At 36.6% G+C, this 10,908-nt stretch overlaps 1 protein-coding gene and 1 pseudogene across 1 annotated transcript in view; one reads left to right on the top strand and one right to left on the bottom strand.

Moving 5' to 3' along the window:
- Positions 1–10,908, bottom strand: part of LOC135221288 (transmembrane protein 214-like) — a 324,587-nt pseudogene that overhangs the window by 143,279 nt on the left and 170,400 nt on the right.
- LOC135221583 (transmembrane protein 214-B-like) overlaps positions 1–10,908 on the top strand; it is a 125,121-nt gene that overhangs the window by 100,503 nt on the left and 13,710 nt on the right. Inside the window, exon 7 of the mRNA XM_064259272.1 lies at positions 985–1,133. Coding sequence (XP_064115342.1) covers positions 985–1,133 — 149 coding nt within the window. The remainder of the gene's footprint in view (positions 1–984; positions 1,134–10,908) is intronic.

Genomic DNA, 10,908 nt, shown 5'->3' with positions numbered 1-10,908 from the left:
CTCATCACCATGATTTGCTTTTTCCAGGCGCCTTTTCCAAGGAGGTTTGCGTGTTTGGTTTCTGTTGGGTTGGTTTGTGCTGGTGGTGTTTGGTGTTCGAATCACCCATCAGTTCTGCTACTAATCTTGCTCCTGCATATGCCAAGTTATTTGTTTCTGTGATACTGGTGGTGTGTATTATGCCCATTATTTCATTGACCTCACTTGTTTTCTCCCTTAATTTCTTGGTGTTGTAGGCTTTTATGGAGGGGATGTTTGTTCTCTCTGTATCTGGCTCCATTCATTGTCTTAATCTTTTCTACCCATTCCGTCCTCTCTGTTATTATTATATTATTATTATTATTATTATTTTATATTATTATTATCATTATCATTATCATCATATGAAATATTAATAAACATATTATACATACATGTACCATAAAAATCTCTCATCTCAGTAAAGAGAGAGAGAGACCTGGAGTTCGAAAGAAAGATGTGTGAAGACTGGGATTTCCTTTATTCTTATATAATTTTTAAAATTTATAAACTAAAATCTTACTAATTCACTGTAGTATTCTTTATTAAGTGATTGTTCTTTACATTAATATTAATATTTGAAAATTAGTAAATCATTTATCATACAAAAAGCATACATCTTTGTAAGAGAGAGAGAGAGAATTATTATTATTATGTGATATCATTTAATCTTATTAAACTTACTAATACAGATTTGATCAATATTAATATTTTAAAATCAGTAAATCAATTTTGTATCATAAAAATGTATTTAGGCATGAAAATAACATCAAAATACACTAATTAGTGATTATTTATCATCGGAAAATCCCGCGAATAGGCGAATTCACCGCAAATAATGGGTAGATATGGTCCAGAGAAAAATCCGTGAATCAGTGAGTCCACGAATCCGGAGAACGCGAATATGGGGACCCCACTGTATAAACAAAACATTATTTTATTATAAAAATATCATTTTTCTTTCAGTTGCTGAAGTGGATATGTTGAGTCAGTCTTCCAAACCCAACAAAGTCGAAATCCAGAAGATGCTTAAATGTTTTTCAGAAGCAAACAAACAGATGACTCATAAAATTGATTCGGTTCCAGGACTCGGAGATGCAACTGAAGCTACCAATGTAAGTAAAAATTTAGAAGTGTCCCTATGGAATTAAAACCATTGTCTTGTGAGAACTATTAGTTTGTCTCTGAAGGGTAGACCAACCAAGATTACATTTTGTAAACATTACCTTTGCTTAATTCATTTTGAATAGTCCTATACCTGTTACTTAATCTGTTCCTCTCTGCCAGTGACTCATCCCAATAGGTGGTTACCTCTTACATTGTGACTTTTGCTGTTTTTTGCATACGGAACTAAAGTTACCTTGCTGCTTTGTAGATCCCTTCAACCCCCAGTGCATGTTGCCTTCTGCCTCTCCATTCTGTTTGGTGTTTTCCAGCTTAGCTGCCTAGCTTCCACAACTTTTTCTTGCTTCAGTTGTCACCTCTCATGGAAAAGCAAATCCTGTGACTGACCTAATACTTTGTCCTTGATTTTTCACAGGTTCTTTGTTGCTTTGATAGCTAAAATCCAAACCTTTTTGCTATAATGTTAAGTTTTGTTGAGGTATATGCTGTCTGTTCAGATACAATTTTTTTTTATCTTTAAATCCATTGTTCAATTACTGCTTGTCAGTTCTCTGGTTGAGGGAGCTGGTGCATGATTTACTCTTATCCTTTTGTTTTTCCTGATTTTCAGTAGTCTGGTTGAGGGAGCTGGTAAACAAATAATTCTCAGTCTGTTCTCACTGCTGTTTGTTAGTTATCTAAGTGAAAGAGTTGTTGCATGAATAAGTCATATCCTATTTTCACTTATAGCAGTTGAACAAGACCACTGAGTCTGAATACTAGCATTTAGCAGTAATAAAAAGAGAAGATCAACTGCCTGAATAAAATGGAAGGAGGTTGCTAGACATCCTAGAAATAAGAGTATCACATTAGTGTGTATATGAAGAATGTTTGGTGCATTGATGAAGCCTCTGTGCACCAGAGACTTGGGTACTTGAAAAGAAAAAAAACTACGATTAATGCAGAAGTACATTGGGAATATCATATTACAGACTAGGTTGTGGAGACATGAAGTGTCTATCAGTTGGGTATGTGGTAAGAAGGGATAAGGGCCACTTACTCAGAAGAATAGTAGGTAATGAAGTAGCATAACAGGGACTCATGGGAATGCCCAGAAAATGCCAAAAAAATCTTGGAAAAAGGAATAGATGAAGACACAGACTACAGGAGAATTCATGGAGAAAGTCCATTGGAGGTTATAGATATAATTCATTCCTGTAATGATAATGATAATGATTAAATCTTGCTCTTGTCCCCTTTGATGATGTTTCATCTTTGCCTATCACTTTAGTATTCAAAATCAGTTAAACTCAAATTCTGTATTATCTTAAAATCCAAGTTACTTCTTTTGGAATAGTATTTGGGTTCCATAAAACAGGACCTTCCAATAATCCCTCTGTCTTACTGAGGTTGGGTAACCTTCTCTATAGGGCTCAAGAGAAATGTATATGCTTGCCCTTGATACATGAAAGGTATTTGACATGTATGCCATAGCCTGTTAGGCAGACTTTTGCTTTTGATTTTTCCCCTGCAAAGCTAATTGCAGCTTGTTTGACATTTTTGTCAAAGGAACAACTTGGTATCCCTTCTCCTTGTCTAATAATGCTCCTCAGGGTTTTATTCTCCTATATTAACCTCTTCACAAGTCTACCTATTCTGTTTATACTTCTGCCAATGATTCATCCATCATATTCCTCTGCAATGATTCATCCATCCATATTTCTTCTACCTTAATAGAAAGATAGAGGAACTGGAAAACATGAACAGAAACATGAGAAATGGTAGGATGAGGGAAGGCTATAGGGGTATCAGGAAAATAAAGAAAGCATACCAAGCAAGAAGCAGAGTAGTGAAAAATGCCAAGAAGTTATGAGTGTACAGGAACACAAAGTACTTGAGATGGGGCCGAACTTTTTCTGTGAACTGTTGAACAGAGAAGACCCAATAAACCCTATGGGAGACATATGCAGGCAGCAGATTTGAGTGAGGAACCAACATTGATAGATGTGAAGAATAAGGGAACTGATTTAGATAACATACCAGATGAGCTCCTTAAGATTGGTGGCAAGATGTTACACTTCAAGATCTTTGAGTTTATATTAAAGATCTGGAGAGTAGAAGAGAAACCAACAGCTTGGAAAATGGGGAACATTTTTCTGGTACATTAAAAGGGAATAAGTCAAACTGCTAATTATAGAGATTATGCTTCTGCCAACCTGTTATAAGGTTTTACTAGCCCAAATTATAAACGATAAATTAGAACCTTGCGTAGCGACAGCATTTGGTTAATATCAGTATGGATTCAGACAAGGAAGGTCAACAATTGATCAGATTTGTGGCAGGTTTATTTAGACTTTAAACAAGCATATGATAGCATCCTTAGACCATCTTTGTGAAATATTATGAAGGAATTTGATATACCAGAAAAGCTTATCATCTTTGTAAAAGTCTTCTACTGGATAGTTGTTTAATCTAATTAATAAAAACATGCGGAGTTTCGATGAAGCGGAGGGTGGAGTCATCTTGGGAGATACAATTGCTAAATTTCTTGCATTTTGCCAAAGTTCTTGTAGTTGCAGATAATATTGATTTCATAGATGCAGATAAACAAAATATAGAACATTTGTATACCATTCAAAGAAACTACCACCAGAATGGGGCTACAGGTCAATGGAAGTAAAACCAAAATGACTATATTTGTCAAGGAACAACCAACAGCAACAGCAACAACAAAATACTTAGGTAAATATCGAGAAGTTGACGAAACATGTTAACATCCAGAAATAAGACTGACAGGTTCTGGCAAGAATTATAGCAGAGAGTAGATGCTGTACAACATCTTTTAAAGAGAAGCAGCTGTACAAGGTCTACCAAATTAAGAATTTACTACACCATTATCAGGCCAGTAGTCCTATAGGTCGTGACCTGGATGCTGACTAAATGCCAACAACGGTAACTGCTGTTTTTTTCAGAGCATTTTGCATAGAGTAACAGGGCCCATTTACAACACAAATGAAGTTTTCAGGAGAAGAAAACTTATGAAGAAATAAAAGATTTAACCAGATGACAGCTAATAACTGGCTATACAGTATAAGATCACAGAGGATATGTTAGGCTGGACAAGTGGCTTGAGTGGAAGAGGGAAAAATGTCTAAAGTGGTTATGGAGGGATCAGTATAAGGAAGAAGCCTGGTGGAGAGACCGAAGACTAGATGGAGAGGTAATGCATTGAGGCATAAGAGAACTGGGAATGGAGGATCCCAGAATAACTATAGAATCAGCACTCAATAGGGGAACATGGAGAGGTCTGGTGCAAGCAGCCATGGGTCACCAAGGGGTCCAGAGTACCATAGTGGGTGAGTGAGTTTGTTAGTGGGTCTTTATGAATGTTACTTTCAAAATTTCATTATTTTATACTGTATTTAAAATAGTGAGATATCAAATACGTTATTAAGTATGACCTTAATATTATATACAAATTGTTTATTATTTATTATGTTTTTAACCACTATGCATTAAAGTTACCTATCCAAGGATACCATGATGTAAAACTAAGTAGAATAAAAAAGGCTTTGTTTAAAAGAAATAAACATATAAGTAGAATAAAAAAGGCTTTGTTTGAAAGAAATAAACATATAAACAGAAGTCATTGCCCATTTGAGGAAAAGGAATGACGCAAGGTGAGAAAAAATAAAACAAGGCTACCATATCAAAGTACTTTCATGAAAAACATTTAGGTTGGATTCAATTCCTAGCTTAACCTACTTACTTTGTCCAAGTAACCAGTTCAGTAATGTAACTCAAATTCCTAGTGTTCTTATCTCTGAAGTAGTTAATATCCATCTTAACTGTGATACAGTGCTCAGGGCTTCCACCATGGTGGTTTCTTAGTCAAAGGGGGTTTGTCCGTGTCTTAATTATCATAGGACGTGTCCTCTGATGAGTAGCTTACTGATCGTATGTCATCATAAGGTATCACCTTATTGGACGTCTCCGCTGTTGGAGATGCACGTTTCCTGGGCAGATCGAGAACTTCTCCAGTGTCTACAGTGCAATAACTTTGGCAATGCACAAGTTGACAGTAGGATATTTAGAACGTATCTGTGCTGAGCTTTTGGGTTATCCTATTGTCTCTTCTGCCTACTTGGAAAAACCAATGTTAGACCTCTTCTCTTTGACAGGAAGCTAGGGGTCTTCTGTTCATGATCATAAGGCAATTCCTTTATGCCTTCTGGGAATTCTTTGGGAGGCAGAACGATGGAGTGCCACGCCTACTTTCCTCGAATATTCTAAGTACGAGGAAGTTGGGCTCAACTCAAACTCTGAGAGGCCATGAGCTCTTCAGTATGAGCACCCTAACCTTTGGAGGAGGCTCAGGAGTTCATGAACAATTCAGGGAGAGGGATTTATGGGCTACTCCTTTGTCAAGCTCCAAAGTCTTTGGTTAACCGTAGTAGCGCCTTAACCCCAAGCTGAGTAGTCAAGAGAGATTCCTCCCTAGCACAACTTTCTTTGCCTGTTTCTTGTGGAGAGATGCCTCCAATCACAAGGATCTTTATCTATTCTTGTATAGAACTGGTCCAGTATCTCTTATGAAATATTTCCTGCACAACAGTGACTCACATATAAGACTATTACTTCGGAGGATCTTTGTCAGCCATATGCAGGGTGAGCTGTCTGTTGCTGTGATTGGTGAGTTCAAAAGGGTTTCTCTCCACTCAGAGTTCTTGTTCAGTTGATAAGAACATCTGAATGTTTTCCAGAACAGAGGAAGTACCATCTCTTGTACTGGCAAGGTGCTACAGGTCTTGCTCGTGTTCAGTTTATTTGAAGGGTGTGGACCTCTCTTTACCCTCAGAATCCTCGTAGTGGTTTAAGGGGGCCGGCCGGCTAATGCCCTTTTTTAAGGACAGGACTTTGATATTCATACCACTTAATAAGGTGACTTGGGACATCTCCAAACCGCATATGATTTTCGCCTCTGACCTTCGGTTTTGTGACGCCAGGGCGATTTATCCCGAAAATAACCATTTTTCAAATTCTATCTCCTCCCTTGATATTTAATATTAAGACCTGGGATTACTACCATATATAGACCTGATGTAGACCTCCAATCGAATGGAGAGTTTTTTTTCTAAAAGTCATTTTTTTGATAGATATGAATTTTTCAATAGGGTAAAAAAATAAACCCTATAAATCAGGAGAAAAAAATTTATAAAAAAAAAATACGAAACAAAAATTGGAAAAAAGGGCTCTATTTGATTGTTCTATAATGTCTTTCTGAGTTATATACCAAATTCCAATGTTATAGCTTTAAAACTAAGTGAGAAGATAGATTTTGAAGGTCAATAAGTATAGTTTTGAGATACGGGCGTTCAAAGTTTTCCTTCGTATTTCTATAAAGACAATATTAATAAATAATGATTATTATGAATGTATTTTTGTTTTTTTGTGTTATTAAAATAAACCAAAACTATTGTATTTATCATAATTTAATCATAAATGATGATCCCTTTGCTCATATATCGCAGCCTGGGGCACTGCTTGAGGCAAGATGGGGCACTCTTTCCTACGCAATTCTCTCTCTCCCCTTCACTAACTCTGCTTATTACAGCGAATTTTCTTCTTCTGTGTGTTAGCGAGATGTTTTCCTTGTATTTTCCTCTTTGGCATGATGAAATTCTTTCCCGAAACAAAGATAAACAAACGTAATTGCAAGAGAATGTCAAGAGGTGAAACTCGAAGGCGTACACTTTTTTTACAAAGACAATTTAATAAATCATGATTATTATGAATTTCATATTCCATTTTGGGTATTAAAAAACCAAAACTTTGTTATTTATCATAAATGAAGATCTCTTTGCTCAAAGATCGTAGCCTTAGGCACAGTGTGACGTGTGCTGTCAAGCAAGACGGGGGCGTTACTAAGCAACCCTCCCCTCTCTCTTCACTAACTACGCATATATTATGATATTCTGTAATAATACTTGAGCGATTTTTCTTCGTCTGTATGTTAGCGAGATGTTTCCCTTGTCTTTTCCTTATTGGCATGATGAAATTCTTGCCGAAACATACATAAACATACGTGAAAGCAGGCGAATGTCAGACGTGAAATGGAACGTGTAGACTACTTGACGTCTGTGATCGCACTAAATCAGGACTGGACTTGGTAGCTTGAGCCTGAAGTCTCCTTCTCGACTCATGGAATGTCTACAGATGCCATTTCTCCCAATTTCTTTGACAATAATTATCAAAATTTACGACAATAGAAGAAATATTGTATTTTCTTGTACGGATCAATGTTTTAGGCTTATTGAGTTACGTTAACTAATTACCCTGTAACTACGAAAGTAAGAGGAATTTTGACGAAATATTTCGTATACCTATTCTCAATTGCCATATGAAGCTCCATGAATTTTTTCATGACTTTGCATTTTTCACCCTATACCTCCATATATAGAGGTTCCGGCCGGCCCCCTTAAGAGCTTGGGGCAGTCTTGTTCACCTTGGGAGCTCATACCTCCTGTTTGGAACCTTACTCTGGTACTGAGTTTTCTCCCTCAACCTCCTTCAGGCCCATGCATCAATCATCTCCTAGGCCAGGTTAAGGAAGAGGTATCCTAGTACACCCATTGGGTTGTCTACGCAAGGTGTTTAGGCAAGTTGACTCCTCATTGTCACGTTCTCCCACTGATTAGGTGCATGCTGAAGCTCATAACACCAGAGGAATATGTTCCTCCCTGGCATTTTAAAGTAGTACTTATCTGTTCATAGGTTGTGAATGCTAGTTTATGACTACCTCAAACCACTTTTGCTTTCTTTTGCATGAAGAACGTTGCCCACAGGTCCTTGGACATGTTTCCAAGAGTCCAGCGGTGGCTGTTCAACAAATGGGACTTATTCAGTGCCCCTGGAGGGACAGTTTGTATCTTGCCTAAGATGATTGTGTGGAGTAGGGAATGAGAGAGTTGACTGCCTCTTTTCTTTCCCTTATCTCCTTTCTTCATTCCTGTGGGGCAGTTTGAAGAATAGACACATTATATGCTGGAACCAGTTTGATGCAGGTGAGCATTACAGCCATACCATTACAGCACTTTTCATGTTCCATGCAACATACAATTATGTTTCTCAGTAACTATACTCCTACCCTAAGCAAGGGGAGTGAGGAGCGGTGGCAAACCCATTTCTTGTGGCCGACATGGTATGTTACCTGAAAAGATATAGTTCTTTTGGACTTCCATAAATGCAATGAATCTGGTTATGTTTCATTGTATATGAACCCATTGGACTGAGTGTTAGATATTCAAATATCTAACATCTCAAAGGCTTAGGTCTTCTTTAGCAATCTAATTTCCAAGAAGAATGATTGGGTGTGTTGAACCCCCAGTCGGTTCAGGATTTTCATACCTCCCTCCAAGTATGAAGGTATGAGTCTTATTATTATTATTATAAAGGATTAATTTAAGTATGAGCTTATCCTGTTGTTAAGACCAAAGGTTTGTTCGGCAAATGAACAAATGACAAATTTTTAATCTATTTGTATTTTTCATAGCTAACAAACCTGAGGTCTTTAACGTTGACTGTCCACCTCTAGCCACCTCTCTTACTTTTCATCCTGGGTTGGATGAAAGACTCATGCATGCCAGATGCCACAGATTCCTTGCATTTACAATCTTTTATTTTTTTTAACCAGTTTCCAGCTGATGCTAGAAGATTTATCGCACAGTGGACCCCCGTATTCACGTTCTCCGGATTCGTGAACTCACACATTCGCGGATTTCTCTCGGGGACATTTCCCCGCATTATTCGCGGAAAATTCGCACATTCGCGGTATTTTTCTATGAGAAATATCCATAAATTCCTGTTATTTTATCAATTTCATCATAAAATGCACTTTTTGTGATAAAACTATTAAAAAACCAAGTATAAAAATTTTTAGTGGGGGTTTCTTGAGTTTTAACTAACAAAATAGGCTGTTTTTAGTGTTTTTATAGGGGTTCCAAACATTCGCGGGTTGTTCTAACTATTCATGGGGGGGTCTGGTACACATCCCCCGCGAATATGGGGGGACCACTGTATTAAGACCTCAGGTTTGTTAGCTATGAAAAATACAAATTGATAAAAAATTTGTCATTTTTTAAATGAAACTTACCTCTCCATTATTTTCTGGTAATACAAATTTGTCTTTTGATGGATATACTTTCAGCAAAAGCTGGGCATTTGGTTGCTTAGTAAAAGAGTGCAGTACTTGGGACACTTGTTTTATATAAATGTCCCTTAACAGAAAGATGTATACAAAGCATATTATAATAGGAAAGGTATTGTATAACTGTTGAAAATGTACTAAACTTTTATTAGGTTATTAAATTTAGGAGTTGCATTTTACTGTAAGGTACATTATTTTTTTTTATTAAAAGGCTGCTGTGTAGTGATCTGGAAAACTGAGTTACTGAAAATATAAGTAAATTTTATAAAGAAAAAATTTAAGTCTTCTGTAACTGTAAACAGAGGGTTTCCTGGATGCTAAATCAACTATTCCTAGGTGCATGAGTACAAGGAAGTAAGAGAGAATACACCATTAAGGTTTCTTAAGGGCACTTGTAAGTTTTCTGAGGGTATAGAAATGCTAGATTTAGGCTATGTCTTCAGAGGGTTAACATACTTGATTAGTGGTGGGAGGGGGAGAGTGAGAGAGAGACAGAGAGAGAGAGTTAGCAAACAGTTTCCATGGATTTTTTAGTGGAAAGTCCCAAAATACAGGTGGCTCCAAAAGAAAAAAAAAAAAAAAAATAAAAAAAAAAAAAAAAAATGAGATTTGCAAGAGAACTACCCTGTGCTACAGCAGTTTATTTTAATTGATTATTTAGTGCAGTGTTTAAATGGATGTCCATTACTGTCTATTTGAACTCTTTGTTATGAAGTTTGCTTTAGGAGAGTGATCCCACAAAGTGTGTTTTTTCAAAGAAAAAGCAAAATTGTTGAGGTCAGACAGAGAAACTTGCAAGATAACATGTCTAACTATGAAATGAAATTTTTTACACTCTGGAATATACTCTTGATGTAGAAATGATGTTTCAGTGTAAGAAGATTTAGTTATTTTTGTGTTGTTGAATCAACAGTTATAAACATTATTTAGCATGGTATTCCAAACTAAGTAATATGAGTGCAATTGAATGTATTGCTTAGTGACAGCCTAGTGTTTCTGATTCGCCTTAGTTCAAAATGAACAAATTGTTAATTTACATGGAAATAAGTTTACTTTGGGAAAAATTCATGTTATCATGTATATGAGAGAGTGGTTTCAGTGCTGGGTTGAAGTATAGCTTATAATGTTTGAATGGGAGAATTGGTAACATAATAGACATGGTAGGTAAAAGCCACTCTGCCAATCCAGCTTCAAGATCTTGTTCATCTGTTGGATCCTATGATGCTACTAAGGAAGAAGTACCTTGCAGATATTCATATGTTCGAGCCTCTAATACTTATCATAGATATGGTCGAAGACAGAGTTCCAAAACATCAGAAGACACCAGCAATTACAGCAGCAGAGAAGATTTGTTAGAATGTAAAGCCATACATTTAAGAAAGAAGAAAAATACTGGAAGAACAACACCTATAAAGAGTATTGCAGCTAAGAATTTAGGATGCAGCAGTTCAGATGATTTACTAAATGATGAATCTGATGCAACTGATGGTTTTCTCAGCAGTGGCATTCCTGAGACAGATGGAAGTGTGTTTAGCAGCCAGGAGGATCTTTTAGAACCACAGACTAAATGCTCAGCTAAT

This window comes from Macrobrachium nipponense, chromosome 2, assembly GCF_015104395.2.
Source record: "Macrobrachium nipponense isolate FS-2020 chromosome 2, ASM1510439v2, whole genome shotgun sequence".
Lineage (NCBI taxonomy): Eukaryota > Metazoa > Arthropoda > Malacostraca > Decapoda > Palaemonidae > Macrobrachium > Macrobrachium nipponense.
Note: the sequence above shows the minus strand (reverse complement) of the source record. Positions and strands in the feature narration are given on the sequence as shown.